The sequence below is a fragment of the Cinclus cinclus genome, chromosome 12 (assembly GCF_963662255.1).
Source record: "Cinclus cinclus chromosome 12, bCinCin1.1, whole genome shotgun sequence".
Classification (NCBI taxonomy): domain Eukaryota; kingdom Metazoa; phylum Chordata; class Aves; order Passeriformes; family Cinclidae; genus Cinclus; species Cinclus cinclus.
Genome location: NC_085057.1, coordinates 5,499,027 through 5,520,880, shown reverse-complemented (window position 1 = coordinate 5,520,880; position 21,854 = coordinate 5,499,027). Strand labels below are relative to the sequence as shown.

Genomic DNA, 21,854 nt, shown 5'->3' with positions numbered 1-21,854 from the left:
TATCCTATATAAGATAATGTGGAGGCTGCTACTTGTCAGCCCTGCACTGCACACAGGAGACAGGAGCTATCCCCAGGGTTCTCTTCTCTTTGGAGTCCCTCACATTTGTACAGTGATTCCCAACATGCCTTAAAGGTTTTGTCTTTTATTTAGATACAAGTGGAATAACATTTTAAAAAGTCAAGAATGTACTGATCTCTCAAAAGGATTCTACAAGACAAAGTGTTATGAGGAGAAAAAAACTGGAAGAGGGAAATTTTCCTGGAAATTTTCCGCCACAGAAAAAAACATTGTGTCGTTTTTTGATAGCCATGTATTTAAAACTAACTTTTGCTCTTCACTAAGTGGCCAATATTAATTTACTAACGGGTTGGAGAGGGAACAATACATTGGATCTGCTCTGCACTGCATTGATTGCTCTCCACACCACTTGTCTAACATGCATTACAAAATCAATACAAAACACAGGCCCCTGAGAAGGGAGGGGGAGTTTATGCAGGGAAATGAAATGATGAAAGCTGAAAAAAAACCAAAAACCCAACAACTCACTGCAGTCAAAAGTGTACAAGTACATTTTGTATTTCTTAAATACAACACTTTTATAGGCAGGCCATACAACTAAACACTTTTCAGCAAGCATTCCCTTTGCTATAATTCTCTCTTTTTTTAGTGATTGCCTTTTATCTCATTGTGATTAAGTGTTTTAGCAATGTGGAAAATATGGAAATTCGTATGAGCCTGCTAAAAGCAGAGGTAAAAGATTTAAAATTAAACATTTTGAAAACACTGGAAACATTTTGGAATCTACAAAGAATACCAGCTTGTTGCAACAGATGTTAAAATAAACAAATAAAGAATCCCACTATTCCAGCATTAACCTCCTGCCACTGGATGGTGTCAGAGAACTGTAAACAGAATCCCATATCCAGGCTATCAGAATAATCTGCCCTTCACCTACCCTGCAGCCAACTGAGAAAAGGTGAAAATTCACAGGGCTGGAGGCTGTGGGGCTTCTGTTTTTGCTGATTTGATTTTTTTTTTTAATTTTTGGGGTTTTTTTTTAATTTTTATTCTTTTTTACCAGATTCTATCAAGAGAATGGCTTTCTAATTAGAATTTTTTGTCTTCTGACACAGATTACTGTCAACAACACTCCATAGAAAAACCTGGAAAGATGTAATTTTATTGGCATGTACCTTCAGGCTCTGTAATCCAAACATCCTCCTGCTGAAAACCTGGGTTCTGGAGCAACCTCTGTGTAAATGCAATCTCACATTTAAACTTCTGTGGACCTGAAATCTCTGCTACTAGTAGCAAAGCAAATGTATTCAAGTCATTACTGAAAAAATCCTAATAATATTCTGTCTAAGCCTGTCTCTGCCAGTGGTAAGATTATACCAGCACACACTGCGAGAGGTTGAATGAAAATCAAACAAATAAAACCCACTCAGTCATACTCCACATGCAGGATTTGGGTTATGTTCCCTTCTTCACTTGGACTGAAATAAATCCATCAGGAAAATGAGAATAAATGGTCACTGTTTAATGCTGATGGTTAGAGAGGATGCAGGATTCTGCAGTGCCATTTCTGGCTTTTCAGGTAAATAAGATATGAGGGGATAAGACACAGTTAAATACATTGCTAACAGTGCTAATGCTTAGATGAATAATATAAGTAATATAATAATATTATATATCTTATGGTATATAAGTATATATAGTATATATATATAGTATATATAACATATATATACTATATATAGTGCATATATACAATATACTGTATATATAGCATATATAAGTATATAACATATATAAGGTATTATATTTAACTTATATATAATATAGTATGTGAAGTCTATACTTAATAGAAATATATAATATTTCTTATATTTTACGACCCAAAACACTCTGCTATGACAAAAAATGTCACAATATGCAGGAAGCCAATTATTATCAGTGACACGAGCAGCCTGTGCCCATGCTACAGAATCCCTAGCAAAGGTCCAGCTTTGGCAAGCTGCACTGCTGAGTGCACTGAGCCAAATCTCCCCTGGCACAGATCCAGGCAATGCACTCCTGTCTTCTCTCGTGGCCTCTCAGGTTCCAAAGGCAGATATTGGAGAATAGGGTTTGAAATTCATCACTAGTTAACCTTCTTCAACAACATTTGATTTGAGGTTTGGCTGGTGCCAAGCTTTAATTAGTGACCTTTAGGTAGAGAACATGCAAAGTTTTGGGGGCTTACACATCTCACACCTGTTGGCTCTGCAGTCAAGAATAAACCAATTTCCACTGCCTCCCTGCAAGAGACAATTAAACTCTATTCTGTTGAATAACTCCATTTACCCTTTCCTACATTAAACTTTCCCCAAAGAATATTTTAATCTTTCCCCCTGCCTCATGTTTACATCCTTAACAGAGAAGGGCACATTTACATTTGTGCTGAATGTTTAAACCCAAGATGTCTGAATAGGCTGATCTTAACAAAGTTGTGTGACTTTGCCATATACCACTCTTCTCTCTTGAAAGGCAATTTGGGATACATACTAAAAATCAAAAAATCAGGCATCCATACTAAACTATACCTGTGGACAAGATACACAAGCTAGAGCAAAATTTCACTTGTGTGTAAAAGATTTCTGAAGATACTAGAATATTTTAGATTTGGAAGAATACACAAGGTCACTAGTCACATGAATGAAAAATATAAAAAATGTTGCATTCAAACATGTGAATAGAAAGCTATTTATTTCTATCTGAATTTCAACATATTAAGTAGTTATGATTCCTCCCAGTCCTTCTTGCCCTATCACCAATGAAGGAGAGAATTCATTTTTGAAAGAGAGGACGCAGAATTTCCAGCATAGGAAGTAGATATCTGATTCACAATTCTTTTTTTATTCTTCCTTTTCATCTAACTCTGAGCTATATAAATGAGAAGCAGAGCTTGGCTTCCCTTCAGCACTCCCAGTCAGTTTTCACAAAACTTAACTGAAGTGTATTACATTTTAAAGGGAAAAAAATCCTGCATAAACCCATTTGTAGAAGATGAAATCTGGAATATGTGGTTTCTCCATTTGGCCATGAGCTTTTTAAACAATAATCCTGTGTCTCAGCTGGTGAGTTCTTTACTGATAAGGCAAGCAAACATATGTAATCATAAAGTTACCATTTTCAAAGAGGAGAGTAATCCTTTCTTTATCCACTGGTAAAACGGCTTGTAATTATTATACAACTGAGAACAAAGATTTGTTCACAGAATCCTACTAAATCAAGACAGATTTGACTGATTAAAACTCTAGTCATCAAGACACTTGTAGCACAGTGCATGTGGGCAAAGAGTCTTTAAAGTGAAGGTCACAAATCTGTTAGATTTATGGGAATAATCACAAACCTTCTGCTGGGAAAATGTTCAAAATGGAAACCCAAAAGAGTGTTCGTTCCTTTTTCTCCTTTTGAACTGTAAAACGTTATCAGTGATGTTTTAAAAAGTCTTGGGTAGTCTTATTGCTTCCACAGTACTCATTATTAATTCAAAATCCTTGTAAGTTTAAATAACCTGGTGTGAGTTCAAAGAACAATGGAGATGATTAAGGATCCCAAGGGACTGATTTCTGAGGAAAGATTAAAAGGACCAAACATCCACGTATTGGTTGGTTAGATGATTAAGGAGGCAGAGAAAACAGCAGTGATGGCTAACATTTCCAAAGTACAACATCTGAAGTTGTAAGTATCATAGCTCTTTGTTTAGGATGACCATGAGGAATAAGAGGAGGAATTTAAAAACAACTTTTGAGGTAAAGCTTATGAAGAAGTGGGAGTTTTCTGTATTTTTCTGGGAGAGAGCTTCCTGAAGAAAATGTGGTACTGCCATTTCCAGAGTCAGCAACCAGTCAGGAGAAACAGTTCTAGCAAAGAGTGAGCAATCTGGGAAGATGGTAACCAAAGGATGTTCGTACTTAAGTCTTTATTTGACACTCTGAAGATTCAGCTTTGAACTCTGTGGATGGAGCAGCAAATGACTCAAAGGTCACAGGCACAAGAGGAACAGGCACCTCTGGGGGGCTTTCACTCCTACTTCTGTACAATCATGGAATTATCAAAATTACAGGAGAAAGGCCAAGCAAAAGCAGTAACAGACCCAGTGGACGGCAGTTCAAAATTTTCTTGTTTCTTTTATAACAGTTTCAAATACCACAACACAAACATCTTGTTCATAGGAAAAACGAATGGCTTTTTCAATATCTTCACATAAAAAGCAGCAGTTACAACAGCTGAGAAGTCTCACAGATCTGACAGATAAACTTTTTCCCAGCTGGGAAAGACAGAATTTTTTTTGCTATGACAAAAAGTGAAACAACATTGCCTAAAGCTGATAAACAATGAGATTTTATATAATGAAACTTTTCTGCTTCTAAGCAACATCCCTCAGTCTCTCCTTCATCCATATTAAACTTTTTACTCAGTCTCTTCAGCTGATGACTGGTGCTGTGCCATCCAAAGAAAAATTTTCAAAATTTATTTCTAAAATCCATTTGAGGGTATTTAAACTTGCCTGCACTCACAAGAGCAGAAGTCATGCCAGCACATGCAGTGCAGCATGAGAATGAGGGATGAGAAAGCTCTGCTTTCTCCTGAAACATAAAAGGAGCATCCCCTTAACCAAAGGGCTCTGTGGGCAGTTTGCATCCTCAGGAATCCTGGTGAGGGAAATTTTTGAAAAACAAAAAGCCTGATGTATTCAGAACATATTTTCCTCCCCCTTCTATCACAGTGTGAAAAAACACCTCAGGTCCATAAAGGGATGCATTTCCTCCTTTCATCAGCAATGCAGACTGACAGGACATTTTATGCTCTTTACACACACAGACATGAATATGGATGGTTTTGAGGACCAGGTCTTAAAACCCACCCAGAAATCCCTCTGTTTTCCAAACCTACTTGGCCAAAAAGCAATATTTTCAGCTTACCAGGGTTGTGTGCTGATTGCAATCAAGGCACTTTTCACTCAATGGCAGAAGACTCTCCCTCCTTCAGGGCACTTCTCAGAAATTAGGGGCAGAACTCCACACCCACTGCCATTAAAGTCTGTAGCTGCCAAAGAGTGCTTGTCCTCCCCTCTCTATGGCTTTTTTGTTTCTTGTGAAGCAATGCTGGATGCACTAAAGAAAAAATATTCCTTACCATTACCAAATTTTCTGTTTCTTATTGGATTTTAGCTGGGTTGGGGGTTTGGGCAGAGGAACATGTTACAGTAGTTTCTCTCTCAAAAATACTGTTTCTAACATATTTCTTTTAATTATGGCACAGGTGTAAATTTAGGAAAACTATATTTTGCTGCAGGTTTAGCAATAATGGAATTACAGTCATTAAAAAAAAATGTAGAAGAAATACCTTCCAGTAAACATAAACGTGCATCAAAATAATTCCTATTTGCATTGCAAATCTTACAGGCAAACTCATAACACTTCCATTGCAAAATTTCATTGCTTCCAGTACCATCAGGGTCCATGAATGCAAAAATATGAGTTTACTGACTTCAGGTTGTGCTATGGCTGACGAATTGGACATATTGTGTGGGATAAATCTGTTTAGGAAAAGAAATTCCAAATGAATTAGTGAGAACCTGAGGGGATGATTTTGGTCTGAATCTACCAGCAGCACTCACCTTCCAGTCTGACCACCAGAGGTACCTTCAGTTCCAGCTCTTGGCAGGCTTTGGTGATACCATTGGCTATGATGGCACAGTTCACAATCCCACCAAAAATGTTCACAAGGATTGCTTCAACCTGTAGGAAAGAAACCAAGGAGGAATTGAGTGGGGATGCAATTATGTTTTAACTTTGTTTTTTAATAAACACAGGTACACCAATTCCCCTCTGTCAGTACCAGATTTATGGAAGGTACAAGCTTCACCTCTGCATTCAGAGAACTTGAGTCTGAGTCTATTGCTGCCCCAGTGTACAGCAGTGATTAATTGTCTTGGTATAAACTGGTATGGTAATTAATATCATAATTAAAGTATTTACAAAAAAAAAAAAAAAGAAGGGAATTTCTACCTATAAATAAAATACCTTAAACAATCTATAGTTTTACTATTTTAAAAATGTATTGAATGATCATCAGAGGTTGGAGCTCAGAAAACACAGGATGTGAATGTCTGATGCACATGCAATGAAATATTCATGTGGACACTTCACAAAACAGTCTGGATCTTCACTTTATCACAAACACGAGAGAGGAAAAGGTAATATACTTGCCCTTGATAAAGAGGAGTAAAAATCCCTTCTAATTAACAAGGAGAGGCATGTAATGAAGAGCATTCATTACAACAGGTTAACTGATAACCTCAAAAAACTGCTATTCATCAATTTCTGGAAACTGCAATTTCTCCACCCAATTCACAAGTAAATTGCCCTTCACTACATACAAGACACTAATACATAAAAGATATTAATAAATATGATTTCTTTCCACCTGGTAAGGTAGCATAACATTAACCCAAGTTCATATTCCAGGCTCCCAACCATGTTGAGGAGGACACCATAGGGATGCAGCCCTGCTGTTCCTCATTCCACACTGGGGCTAACCCACAACATTTGGGGCGCTCTACAAGAAGCTTCACTGGGTGTCACAAACAAGCTTTACCAGAATTGTGTTGACTCAAAACCTGACAGGATAAAGAAGGGATTAGGTGTGAAGGAATGAAATATCACAGCATTGCACTGGTGCATGATGTCAGCTGCAATTATGCTTAACTCACTGCACCAGAGGAAGGGACTCACTTTGCCCAGCTCCAGGTAGCCAGGCTCATACCAGCACCAGGAAAATTCCCTGCGGCCATGCACCTTTATAGCTGTGCACAATCACGTTTTGTATCTCTCCACAGACAAAATGTGACAATTAACTCCTGTGATGTGTGCTCACAGACACGGAGCTCAGCACAGGTAGTAATACTGCCATCCACAGTACAAAAGGAAAACAAAACATCTCAACAAATGCTTTGCTTCCCACAAGACGGGGACACCTTTCACTTGACCAGGTTGCTCAAAAGATGATCCAGTGCATTTTCAGTTCATGGAGCCTGTGTATGGCTCGTGGTATTGCTTCCTCATCCCAGGCAGAGCACAGGCACCACAGGGTAATTTACAGCCCAGTCAAACTAGAACACACAATTTAATTGATTTTATAACTCTGCCTTATAGTCATGTTAAATACATGCATTTACCAGTCAAGGGTTTTCTGGATTTTCAGTTGGTGATGCCATTGCAGTTATTTATTTCACCTTTATGTTACAAAATCCTTAACTCTGCAGAAGCTACCAAGAGTAAAACCATAGAGGGCCCCTTCTCTGCCTTGTTCCCATTGCTTGTGCACACACAGACATTCCTGGTGTTAGGAAGTAAAACTCAAGAGGAAAAACAGAGCCCTTCCAACTCTTACCCATTAACCCTCATGGCAGAGATCACTCTATGCAAAACATTTTGGGGTTAAAACATCCTGGTAATGGATTCAAACAGTGGGACACACCACAGACAGAACTCCACCCTTTCTAATACGTCCTCCTAATTCAGAGACATTGCACCAGACATGTGACAGATCAACTTAACCAAGTGTATTTACATTATTAGAGATAAGGAGGAGGATTTTATGCCCACTACAGATATTTTAATTCCTAGAGCAGACTTTGTCATTTAGGGATCTGCTTTTCAGCTTTCAAGCTGAATTTTAATCATGTCTTCTAATCCACTGGCAGCAAAAGAAAAAAAAAAATGAAGGAAATTAGATGCAGCTCAGATAATTGATGTTTGCGTGCTTGGCTTTAATAAAAATACACTGTTAAATCAGAGAGGAGTCTAAAAGGATTCAATCAATAAGAAACTGAATCAGGTAGGGAATTCGATCTTGGTTTTATCATAATCTTCCAAATAAGCCAGAAGATCAGTTCAAATGATGCTGAGATTCACTTTAACTCTGCTGAAATCTGTGAACATTGTTTATATATGCTTCTGTAGCCTGACTAGATCCTGCATTTCCAGCTGAAAGAACCTTAGCATTCAGACACAGTGGATGGATGAAGAGGTTTTCAGTGTTTCATGTGCACAGAGAATGCACTATCTCTGTATTACTTAAGCCTGTGAGAAAAATAAACCCCCTGAAGCATATCAGAACCATTATATATCCACATGCTCAGCATCTAATGCCTATGGACTATTAGACATATCAAGGAGAGAGGCAAGCTGCCTGCATACAAGACAGGTTACTAAATAGCATCATTATTCTAATAACCATTTTTACCTACCAGAATGCCTTACAAATGTTTTTTGTATTTCAGCAACATTATTAGGAAAACAAAACGTAGTAGCATATCCATGGGTCAAGATCTTTTAATGCAGCAAAACAACTGACAGATGTGAAATCCCCACAAAAGGTACTTGCAACTGATTATGGATTCCTCTGAAGAAACAAGGGCACCCACAATGGCATGGAAACATCACCACCAGTGTTGGTAAAACCCACAGTCTCCAGGCCTCAGCACCAGTGCTGGGAAGCCAAAGGAATAGAAACTGAGTGCTGCACTATCACTCAGATTCATGTTAGATGTGGTGCTAAATCTTTACAAATACTGGAATAAATCCCACAGCTCCTTAGTGCTGTATGAACATCCATGCAGACACAGAGGGTATTTTCTCTATATATGAACATAGATATATTTATGGATAACTGTATCTATATAAAATCTATACCAATAATTTTTTGGTAAAGTCAGCCTCGACAAAGCCTGCTATTCTGCTTTGAATGTTTGGCACCAAAAGAAACCCCACACTGCAAATAAATATAACTGTGTAGTAACCAAAGTAAGGGTGCTAGGAGATTACTGCTAGAATTGTATTGGATCACCAACATGATCCACAAGGATGCCAGGTCCCACAGAACTAAGAGCATTTTAGGTAGAGCAGAAGTAGCTTTAGCACAACTGGCTGCTTTGTAAAATTAGATAGAATGTGTGTGTGTGTGCATTTGCTATACTCTATTATTATTATTATTATTATTGTTGTTGTTGTTGTTGTTGTTTCTAAAAATGTTCCCAGCCTTAACAAAACACACGCTGAGATGTGATCATCACACACTCGAGGATGAATAGAGGATGAATCCACCATAAAGGATTCCACTCTTCCACAGCCCATCTCTAAATCCATACTGGGGATGTCTGGCTGTCTGCAGCTGCTGCTCCCCACTCTGCTGACCTTCCCAGTCTGCAACAACCACACCAGTTCTGAATGCAAAAAGAGAAAGGACAAAAGCTTGACACTACCGAGCTGTTGTTCCTTTTTGATTTCCACTGTTGCTGTCACCACAGAACAACTACAACATGTGAAGGATTACAGTGTGCTGCAGCACCAGCAGGTCCTTCCTAAAGGCAAACTCTGAATCTCACATAAAGCAGACATCCAGACATGGATGTAGTTTAACTTAGATGAGGTTTCATCAATAGTGGGAGATGACCCAAACATGGGCAGCCCCATAAAGAACTTGTCCTGCTTTACCTCTCCCTCCCCGGCCCATAAAAAACCCCTGTCCTGTGCCTAATTTCTGCTCAAGTATTTTTGAGAACCTTTTTCACAGCCCTCCCCACATTATCTCATCTGATGACATCAAAGACTTCCAGCAGTTTCCAATTACTCACAGTGTCCCATGCATGCTTTGAGACTTTGTACACATCTTTTCACACAGACGCATGAACATTCACAGAGTGAACTATAAATATTATAAAATATTGTATTTACCAATATAATCTCTGACCTTGCTGGAAATTGTGACTTTGAAGTTCAATCCATGTATTTTAGATGAAAACAAGCTATTCAGCACCTGTCAGTAAAACTACATCTGCAGCACATTAAAAGCTGCATTAGCAAAGAACGTGCTCATCGTTTGTCTGATTCAAGTCTGGAAAAAAACCCACCTTTTATTGCAAGCAAACTGAATTAATTTATTGACCCCTCCTAACTCTTCCTTCAGCTGGAAGTGTACCCCAACAGCATGAAGCAGTTCTATTAGTCAAGTTTCCTTCTCCAGGATGCCACAGGGCACACCTGTGTGGAAGACAGTGGGTTTGCATGGTACAGCTGGCAAACATGTTCCTACCTGGAGACTCTTAGCATTTTTTGAGGTTAAAACATGCATTGTGTCTCCCAGTCTTTCTGGTCAGCAGAGTAATATTTTGTGTCTACAAAAGCACATTCTTTTACCAAATGAAGGCATTGAATTGTCAGGAAATAAGTAAGAAAAGCAAGTTGGCAGCTTGCTGCCAGGCCTTTGTTTCTTCCCTCCTGCCTTCAGCAGAATAAACTCCACTGGAAGAATGACACCTCAGATCACCCAAACACGTCCCAGACTGGGAGGGTATTGCCTTTTAAGGGGTAGATAGCAATATTAAAAAAAAAACAAAACAAACCACTGGGTAAAATGGGATACATAGTTCTTCACTTTGAGTCTAATGTAGTGCATTTGATCTTTCCTACTACTTCACTGGTGTTTAATATTCATTCATTCATAGTTTACCAAATTTGTTTCAATGTGAAAGAAGCAGATTATATCCAATTCTTAATACACAGCAATAAAATGTAATAAAAGACAGATGCCCACACTTGCGTGCTCACTCTTTATCCTTCTGCTCCAACAGATAAGTCAGATGCAAACAATTTTATGTATCTCAGTATTATTACAGCTTGGACCACAGGTCAAATGTAACTTTTTCTTATTCGGTTTTGAAATATTAATCTTATTCTCTATCTTTTCATATCAGAGAACATTTATGGTTCATTTGAAAATAAAGATTAAGCTTTCTGTATCTGAGCAGTATGAAAGATTTATAAACACAAAAACATTTGCTTAAAACACCCACTAGAGGACAGTGCAATTCAATGTGGAAAAGAGATATAAAAATCTCCTTGGAGAGGAGAGCAGGGTTATTTTTTCTAATTAAAGCCAAACTATATGACTTAATTTCATAAAAATTATGCAAAGTATCATTCTGCCTCTTTGGGATGGAACTTTGAGAGTCTGAAAGTGGTAAGTTTAAAGAGGTTGAATCAACAAACAGCAAAGTAGGAAAGCTTGCAGTCAGCTGAAGAAATACTGATACAATGCGATTTTGAATGTCTTGCACTATTCTAAAACAGGTCAAGTTTTAGAATTCACTGACAATGCACCCTGCTGTCCTGGCAGGAAAGGAGGTCTGATGAACATCCAAAACACAATTCAGATTTTTCTGTCTGGGGCACCCCAACAGCTAGATAGGAAAAGCCAGTTAAGGATTTTGTCCAAAGCTAATTTTTGTTCTGTATTCAGGAGGTTCCTGAGCAATGCAAATCTCACTGAGAGAAAATATTCTTGGTTTTGCCACAACCTCCTGTTGTATGTGAAGCCTCATTTTTGGATGGCAGTTGAGAGGGGAGTATCTGGCTGGCATGGGAGGGAAGACTTTTTGAAATGCAGCTCCTTAAGTGCCATGCTGAGAGTCCCAAATACCACATTTTTGCAAAGTCAAAACTTTGAAGCTCCAGTTTCTGGTGTGCTGAAACAGCCTCCTACAGTTTTCAGTCCTTCCTGCTCACAGCAAATTCAGGATCTGGAACAGGGCAGGAATTTTTGGCTTTTGCTGGTTTGAAAACTACTCAGCAACAACCCTTTGCTAATCCTACTGACAAGATTCCAGGCTGTGGCCCTTCCCTGGGGCGTGAAAAACAGGCAGGCCAGGAGGGGTCTGGAGCAGGGAGAGCTCTGGTACTCTCCAGTACCAAAGTTACTCCCCAGAATGGACCACCAGGAACATCCCCACTGTGGGATTTTGTCTTAATTCTCTGTAGCAGTGACACAAAAATAAAAATTAAGGGATCAGGGCTCATTAATGGAATGAGATGAAACAATGACTAGCAAATTACATATCAGAGTACCACAGTGGAAACAGTCCCCAGGCACATTCCTTCATTCCTTTGCCCAGCTCTAAGCAGTGCATGTTTTGGGAACAGAAATATTCCAATTCCATACACACAACCTCCAAATTCCAAAATATCACGGCAGGCAGCAGTGTGGTCTCAGGAGCCTCCATTTCAATGAATTTCAGTGAGAAGTCTTATGCCAAGCCTGCTTTGGGAACATTTCCTCATCTGCAGGACACACACTCTGCCCTCCCTGAGCCCTGGCACAAACACATCCATCACAATAATCCATCGTTCCCGTGCATCCCTTGGTCTGGGATCAACTTGAGATGCATTCAGGAAGCTGCAAACCATCCCCTGCTTCCTATTCCTGTGCTCCCACTGGTCAGACCTCAGTCAGGCCCTTTCCAGAAGCCACATTCCCCCCACATTATTGCAGAGCAGAGTTAATTAATCCCACTTCACGATCCAGGCAGAGCAGGCGAGTGTGTGCAACCATGCAGGCATGTTCTTTCACTGATAGGAAGCACAACCTAATATAATCCTTATTTATGATAATAAGGGAGAAGAATAAAGAGAGGGAAAATAAAATGCTGAGACCACAAAGTACAATTCTGAAGTATATTTGAGAATAAGGGCACAGGAATAATAAGCCTTTAGTATTGTTTTGGGGACATAATGCAGCAGGTAGTTGATAGGAAAAAAGAAAAATTGGTGCAAATATGGCAGGATAACTTTGCTACCAGATCATGGGTATTTGGAATAAATTTGTTCTGACTCTCATTTAAATATCTGAGCTTCAATGTGATGAATCCCTGCATGGGCAGAGCAGACTTCAGAATAATCTAAGGAAGACAACTACCCACACAACCACACTACAACACTGGAAAAAAACACACATCATCAGTTCTTGTGTGTCACATGAGAGCACAGTATTTCAGATTGCCTTTAAATTCCTCTTTGTGCACCCAAAACTGAGAGCAGTTGCATGTTTGGGTCTGATTTGGAGGATATTAATCCAGCAATTCCAAGATGCACCCACACCACTTCTCCTTAGGCACAAGCAGTACACACTGGTCATTAAATACTCAGGGAGCTCCTATTGACTGTTCCATATTAGCATGGTAAGTTATAGACACCCTCCAAACCCACTCATCCAAGGCAGTTTATACAGCAGCACGACTGCAAGTAGTTCTTCCACAACAGCAAAGTCTATAAAAATTGATCCAATATTTCCAGAATTTTGCCTCTGCACTTCAGATTAATTTCTCAGAGGTGCATCATACACTTTCTCTAATGTTTCTACTGTCTGAAGTTTCAATTAGATTTTTGCTAAGCAATAATCAGCATTCTGAAAAATAATGCAGCACTGTCATCATTATTGAAGCATGTGACACAGGAGGAAGCAAGGTGTCCCTGCTATTTCAACAACGTGTTCTGCCCTGGGGTGCCTCTGTGCACAGCTTCATCATCCTTTATGGTGTGTTAAAAGGCAAAAAGGTCAGGTAAGTTTAAATCATTTGAACTAAAAACGTGCAATATTCCTCAAAAGCAGGAGCACCTGGAGAGCATGGATATATGAAAAGGAGCTGGAGCAGGACACAATCCACAGTGTGGGCTGCTGCCAGGTGAGCTGTTCAAAGAGCAGGTTACACTGGATGGTGTGCTGGCAAATGACCAAAGCCAGTGCTGTTAAATGGCACAACCACAAACATCCACAACAAGGTTTGACTAAACAGAACTGCTGATGTGATGACTTCCTGTACAAGACTTTCCGTTTAACTCAACAGCCAGCTAAAAATGTATGTATTATTAGTTTGGAGACATCTCAAGGTGTGCCTCCTCTCTTCCTTCTGGTTTGACTTTCTCCTAAAAGTCCAGCTAGCATGTGCCTTGCTCCAAACAGAGAGTTACTTCATAATTCAGGCGAGGAAAAAAAAAAACCAAAAACAAACCAGCAAAAACCAAAGCCCCACTAAGATCTGAAATCTTGATGTGATTAATGTTAGAGGTCCAGTAGTGAAATTTATTTCCTGAAAAGGAAAGTCACCAGAACCTATCTTTATTTCCTCTTTAGAAATAGCCTTAGAAATACAAATACTATGTTTATTTGAAGTATCAAAGTATTAAGTAAAAGTACCCATCACATGGGAGAAGAGAGATGAAGGACAATTATTCAGTCCTCTAGAAAGTCTTGGGATCTTCCTTTTCATCACCTGAGAAACACCCCTGACTTCTACTGCCCATGCAGAAGAGAAGGAAATGCTATAGAAGCTCCTATCTAGGTCAGGCTGCTTTTCTTACTGAGACAATGAAAACTTTTAAAAAGGAATACTGTAGTTCAAGAAGCTTAATTAAAGTAGAAAAATGCACTGTCATGGGTACTGAACTGCATATACACATCTGAAATCTCCAAATAATTAAAACACGTTCTTTTACAGTAACATTGTAGTCATCAAAAATGTGAATTGCTGTCCTCATTAGGTTCCGAATTACTACCACATAAAAATCAGTTCACTTTTAACATGTAGTAAACCAAAGCAGAACTAGTAAAACTCAGAAAGGTACTTAGAAGAGTTATAAAGACACTGGGCAAGTTTTGTATACAGAATATTCTAAATATACCACAACTTTCCATCTTAGCAAAAGAAACAGAAGGAGGATTCAGAGCCAAGCCTGCAACTAGCAAGGGGAAAAGGGAACCAGGCACAACCATTTTGTACCTGCCTCCTGGTAGTTTTACTTCTTAGTCCTTAATTCTTGTAATGAGACAGTGAAAATACAAAAGGGGTCCTTTTACTGTTATTTTCAGATACAGCCTACAGCTATAGTTAGAAATGCTGCCACACGATACTGGTTGTGTCAAGAGCTTATATGAGTTGAGAATGTACAGCAACAAATTCCTGGAAAGAAAACACCCGAAGTCTTGTAAATACAAGAGTATCAGAGATCACTGGGAAGCATCCTCAGATACTTGTCCTCTTCTTGTGTTCCTCTTTACCTGCCTCTGACTGCTGCTGGAAAAAAAAGCAACAGATTAGATCAAGACAGGTCCAAGTCTTACCCAGTGCAGTTACAGTCTTCCAATAAAGCACAGCTTACATTTCTTTAATATATCTATGCAACCCTTTTCCAAATTAAATCACAAAATAATTGGTGACTGAGTCATATGTTCCTTTATCAGTTTTACTGATTACAAAACTGTCTAACCTCAGCATTTACCACATAGCATCAATCAGGAACGTGCCACCAGACAAGTGATTTGTGATTTTGATTACTTCTCCTTTTATTTTAATACAATTAATTCCTTGCTCTTTCCTATCCTTTTGAGGATCAGATCCCAGTCAGAAGATGGGAGCAGAAATTAATGCCTATGGTCTTGTCCACATGTGGAGCAAGTTTAAGTAGAGCTTATGTGCCCTCTTCCTCTTGCTTTATCCAGCCTCTGGTGCTCCATCAGAAGGGGAGGACCCTGTTCCTGGGACATACCATGCTCCAGATGGAACACAGCCCAAGTAGAATTAGGAAATTCTCCTCCCACCTTGCTAAACTCAGATTGCAACATCCCCTGACCACCCAGCAGCTCGTGCTTCTCCCAGTGGTCACCAGCAGGACTTGCTGCCGCCTCAACATCAGTGAGAATTTCTGTTCCAGAAATGCCTCTTCCAAAGGCTGTCCACTCTGGCATTATATATTAACGACATTCAGCTCTGGACAGGACTGCTGAAAGACAAATAATGACCTTCATCTTCTGCAAGGTTTATATAAAATAATTTAAACTTAAAAGAACAAAAAAAAGTGACAGCTTAAAAATTAATGACCAGTAATAACATCCTCACAATGCTAAGCTAAGAACTGGATTATTGCAAAACGGGATGACTCAGGAGTTGAAAAAGTGGTTCGACATACTTTTTTGGACTGTCTTGCTACATGCAAAATCATAAAATGCAACTTAACATTTTGTCCTTACAGCAAAGGGGAAAAGATTGGCCTGAATCTTTGACAAGTAAAAATCAGTGATGTCACTTCAGTCTTCCTAATAATTTAACCTATCATCTTCATCTTCACTAAACCTTTTTCACCTACTTTCTGCAATAAGAAGGGAATCACCTTTAGAGAAATAATTATTCCATAATAATCTCCCATCCACTTTTCACAAGTTTATCAAAGTATCTTGTATTAAAACCAGAACTGAATGTTTTAGCCACAAACCCAACATGATATAATCAGAAAATCTGAACTGTGAAAGAAGTTATAGAGCTACATTAAGAAACAGATGGAGTGAGCCTAAAACAATCACAGATAAGCCAGCATAAAGGAACTTAACTTTAGAGTAATCGAGGTTGAGATGCTCAAGGCAGCCATGGGGAGTCAAGCACATTAAAATTAACAAGAGATGCATGTAAATCACAGGCTGCTTCTCATATCTCATTCCAGTTCTGCACAGAACAACACAGGGAATTGTAGGTGTCCCGGTTAACCATATTTCCTTGCTTTACAAGTGATTTTACAGTATGGTCAAGGAAAATATCTATCTCACAAAATGTCTCTCCTATACTCGTTAACTTCAATGAGAACTGGAAAAAGCTTGTGAGGATTTAAAACTCCCACGTTAAATTGCAAAAAAAATGTCAGGACAAGCCTCAAATGTATGGTCTCATAATACTTGAAACTAAGCATGATGAAAACAAACAAATAGCCACAATATTCACTTATACAACCAACCACATTACACACAGCCAAAAGCTGTCACTTGGCTTCAGCAGCACTTTTTCTAAATTCAGATTCTCTGCTGGGTCGACAACTTAAACACAGTTCCTTGGTATAGGATTCCAAAGATACAAAGAGGCAACTCACAAATAAAAATTAATTCAGAACCTCAGTATAGTGCAAAAATTCAATGGCAATATTTAATGTTAAGCCCACAAGTCCAGCAGTGTCTCATACCTTTTAATCTCAAAATCAGACAAGTACATCCAAAGCAGATTACTTATTCAACAATTTCAGAGCATAAAAGTAAAGTTGCACATTTATATCTTCACATGGTGTTTTATTTTTTTTTAAATTTCCTGCTGGATGATCCACAAAAAGGAAAAATCCCATTGTTAGAATCTATTTCCTCATCTGAGAAACACACCTTGTTTTCCAATACACACAGTACCAAGACAAATCTGTGATCTGGGATAAAGTGTAGAGGTGAATTAAAAGTCTGTATTTCAAAGAAAAAAAATGCAAAAGGTTATAACGGAGGAAATCATTGCAGGCAGAAACAGTTAAATGCACGCATTGCATGTAGTTTTTGTTAATTACTTTTTAAGTACTTACGCACAGTAGTGGCTAAAGAGGAATTACATAAAAGGGAGATTAAATAAAAACATTTCCAAGTGGGTGTTTCAAGCTGAGCCACAGTCTGTAATAGCAGTGCTGATTAACCAGGACAGCCTTGGCTTCACTTCCAAGGCCTTTAATGGCCCACCATAACCTCATTTATAGAATGGCTTGGGCTGGAAGGGAACTTAAACCCATCTCATTCCAACCCCCTGCCATGGGCAGGGACAGGGACACTACCCCAGGTTGCTCCAAGACCTGTCCAGCCTGGCCTTGGACACTTCCAGGGATGGGGCAGCCACAGCTTCTTTGGGCACCCTGTGCCAGGGTCTTGCCATCCTCACTGGGAACAAGTTATTTCTTATATCTGATCTAAAATACCATCTCTCAGTGTAAAGCCATTCCCTTTTGTCCTGTCACTCCATGCCCTTGTAGGATGTCCCTCTCCAGCTCCTTTGGGCACTGGAAGGGGCTCTAAGATCTCCCTGGAGCCTCCTCCTCTCCAGGTTGTCCAACCCCACCTCTCTCAGTCTGTCTCCACAGCAGGGATGCTCCAGCACTCAGATCCTCTTTGTGGCCCTCCCCTGGACTTTCCCACCTTTTCTTTTTCCAAGCATCAACAGCAGAGATTCCTGCCTAGATTCTGTCTGGCCAGGTGATGAGTGAACTGCTTTGCTACAAGTCCCTGTTCCAGATGTCCTTTTTTTGCATGGAAAACATCACAAATTCATTTGAGATTGACATCAGCCCAAAGAGTTCTACCACACTTTGGGGAACCAACACGTAGTCAAGGAAGTTGAATTGAAAAAGGGTTTCCTGAATTTATTATTTGATTTGATAAAGCCATCTCCCAGTGTAGTGTGGACACACTACAAACCTCAAGCTGAGCACTCTTCAAAGCCAAGATACCCTGCAGCACTCGACAGCTCTCACCTCAGTGACACCTTTGAGTGTTTACAAAGAGCAAACAAAAGGACTTTGGTTTACTTCTGCCTAATTAAAATGTTTTAAAAGATTTTAATTATAAAACACCAAACTACACAAATACAAAGTTCTTTCCTACAGAGAATTAGTGATGAATTGAATGATTTTTTTTTTTAATCATACTGTTGGCAAGCGGTGTGGGTTTCCTGTTTGTAAACATCCATATGAATGCTAAACATATTTATTCACAACTTGACACGAAATACAGCTCTGTAATTAATCATTTCCCTATCCAGTCAGAAAAAATAAACCCCCAAACTTGTATCCCCTCTTATTATGAAACAGTCAGCTACACATAAATGAATAATTATCTGAATTATCAACTATCTACAGATGTGCAGCTCTTTTCAGCCCAGACAATGGCATTTCCCTGATGCAAACTGCTAATCCCACACACATTCTCTTATTCTTTGTTTAAAGTGGGAAAATCTCCTTACTTATTAAATATGCTCAATCATAGGCTATTAAAACTTTTGTTTCAGCTTATCTATTAATTGCAGGCTTCCCTGTCTATGTTCACTGCTAACATGCCACCCCTCTTATAAATTGAAAAATGCCTGCCTGAGTGGGGAAAATGTTAAAGGCCATGGGTTAAAACTAATTCTGAAAAATAAGGTAACTCTTAAGCTGTGAAAAGTTGTCACTGGAATTAGCTGCTTAAAATCCTGTCTTATTTTGAAATGCTGAGTTTCAGATATAAAAAACATACTCAGTAGAATTTATTTAATTTCAGGCTTAAATAATTTGCCAGACTATTTTGTTTTCTATATCAACAAGATGTTTAGATTTGAAAGGCTGTATGATTGCACTCCCTGTAAGACCTTACTTTAATCTTCTGAAATGCTAAAAAATTAGCAGTCAATATGAAGACAGAGGAAACCACATTGCTCGTGGGAAAAGACTAAATCCTATGTGGGAGTATTATATTAATCCAAAATAGACCAGAAATGTAATCTGCTGCTTGAATATGATTCTGAATGTAATGGCAGCACTTGTATGCTTTTTTTTTTCCAGTTCAACACTTCAATAGGAAAAAAAAATGTACGAGGTCTTTACAAGCTCAGTATATTCAAATAGAATAAAAGTAATATGCAGTCATAATGACCAAGTGACATCTTTGAGAGAAAAAAAATGCTGGTAAAATAATCAAACAAAAAGCTAAAACACATACAATGTAGGACATGGAAGATGTGCCAAGACATAGACAGAATAGAACTGATGCCACCTACTTCTATGAGATCTTTTTCATTATAATGAACCTTGAAGTAACAAAACACCAAATTTCTTACAGACATAATGTGAGATTGCTCCAGAAATTTAATACAGTAACTTAAGAATCAATGATTTTGTTTAGATACCTGTAACTCATGTACAGTATTGCCTTGGTGTGATGGGAAGAGAAGTGGGAAAGGTGGAGAAACAATTTAACTTTATAATCCATGGAGTCAACAAGAATGATTCCTGAATAACAACAGATAATAAAACATTCATTATCAAAGTTTCACTCTGTTGTTTGTCTCCAGTGTCTGCAGCTGACAGATACACTCATTTACAATCTTCTGCCAGCTGCAAACTGGCAAACACTTTTGAATTAGTCCCTCGACTTGAGCCTACAAATTTGTTTCCACAAACAACTGGGCAACATTTCAAAACTTCACTTAAAGACACCCAAAAAAATCCTATATTGTACCTAACAGAAAAACCATTGGGCTGTTCCCTGGCATTTCCTGGAATGCTGGTTCTGTTCAGAATTAAACACAACCTGGATGAAAAGTTTAAGAAGTATCAAAAGTAATGTACCAAGAAAATATCTTTGGCCTAGAAAACTTCTGAATAGTTCCAATTTTGATCCAAATTAGAAGCATATCTAAACCTCCAAGGACTTTCATTAAGTAGTAAAAAAATCTGTCTGTGTTTAAATCTGTTCTACTATATGCAATTCACCAGAAACACCTGAAATTGAGGGAAAACTGCTGTTCATATCAATGAAGAGAAATACTCTCCTCAGTTTTGTTACAAAACCAAGAGTGAAGCACTACTTAGAACTGCTTAAAGAAGAATTTCTACTTAAACAGAAAATTTTAAAAAATCAACAAATTAAAGCCAAGGTAAATGGTACAGTGATTACTGCATTGCTCCTTTCAATTGGGACTATGCTGATGATATGGAATTAAATGGAGTGCTCCTCTAAGAGGAACAATCTCAAAAATCTCAAAGAACAAAATCCTCTATGAGCACAGGACCAAAGCATGTGCTGTGTATCAGAAAGTATCTCAGAAACACCACGATTACCAGTCACAACTCCTGGCAACACATTGCTGCAGACAAAACTGATGTAAATCAGAAATTAGAGGCATTGGAAAAATGTGATAGGTCCTTGTTGAAACAGTCAGTACATCTCTCATAAATACTCAAATACTTTATAGCAACTATTTCTTGATTTTTAAACCACATGACAAACCCCCAATAACTGATTACAAATATATCAAGAGGCCTTGGAATTTAGAATTAAAGAATGAACTGTGTCAGCAAATTATGGCCACTCATGCATTATGATTGAAATGCACAAGCATTTGTAAAGGACCCTTTGCAAGAAGTTGCCAAAGGAGTAACTCAGTGTGGAAGAAATAGCTTTGCCAGAGATTAAGAATAAGACAGGCTGGATTTGGAAAGCAAAGTGCAAAATGAAAAGGGTCAGTTTTCACTTTGGCAGATATGTACCAGTGAATGTCTCAAAGTTTAATTTAAAATATGTAAAAGTTCTCTAGAAAGGTGAAGGGTGATGGAACCAGTGGTCTGAAGAAAGCAAATTAACTGATTATTGTTGATTGAAATCCGAGGGAACAACAGTACAGTGCTATTGAAATGATCTGATTTACCAGTTCCTGCACTCTTTCACCTGTGCATTAATTCCTCTGCACAAGTAGAGCAGTGAGATTAATGTACATGGCAGTGGTTTACTCATCCTGTCAAAAAAACAAAACCTGCTCAAAGCTCAGATAATCAAGTTGGGATAAGAAAGCACCAAAATACAGATGCAAAATTCTTAGTTTTTCTATAGGTTTAAAAATATTCCATTCAGCAGAAATAAAAAGAAAATCTCAGGCAGAACTTCACTGCAATGGATTCAAATGTGAACAGGTGTGGTACTTGACAGAGCCAGCAACATAAATATAACTGTATTTCATTAATCCTTATCCAATGAATATATTCCCTCATTCACATAAAGAGAACATTCTTTTATAGCCACCAGTATCAGAAGTACATAGATATAGAAAACAATTTAAAATAAGCCATTCCTATTAAATTATAAACTTATGTCCATCTTTACAAATGTATTTAACCACTCCAGGCATATTGATTTTGTAACTGAAAAGTCAACACAATATTTTAGTAAATTAAAAAAAATACATTTCAGGAAATCTGAATGTTTTATTTTTGGTTTGTAATTGCCCCTTCAGGGCTTTCTTTAACCCTTCTCTTTTGATTAGCCATCTGTTAAAGTTTATCATCAGAGATACCATAACTAGCAGAGATGATAATTCTGATCCAAATTGGCAATATTTTTGCTCATGTCCTGTGTTTATTGGTTCTTTA

General features: G+C 38.4%; 1 protein-coding gene across 1 annotated transcript in view; it reads right to left on the bottom strand.

Annotated features, from left to right (window-relative positions):
• The window catches only part of SUCLG2 (succinate-CoA ligase GDP-forming subunit beta), a 109,127-nt gene that overhangs the window by 2,705 nt on the left and 84,568 nt on the right, over window positions 1-21,854 (bottom strand). Inside the window, exon 10 of the mRNA XM_062500635.1 lies at window positions 5,672-5,792. Coding sequence (XP_062356619.1) covers window positions 5,672-5,792 — 121 coding nt within the window. The remainder of the gene's footprint in view (window positions 1-5,671; window positions 5,793-21,854) is intronic.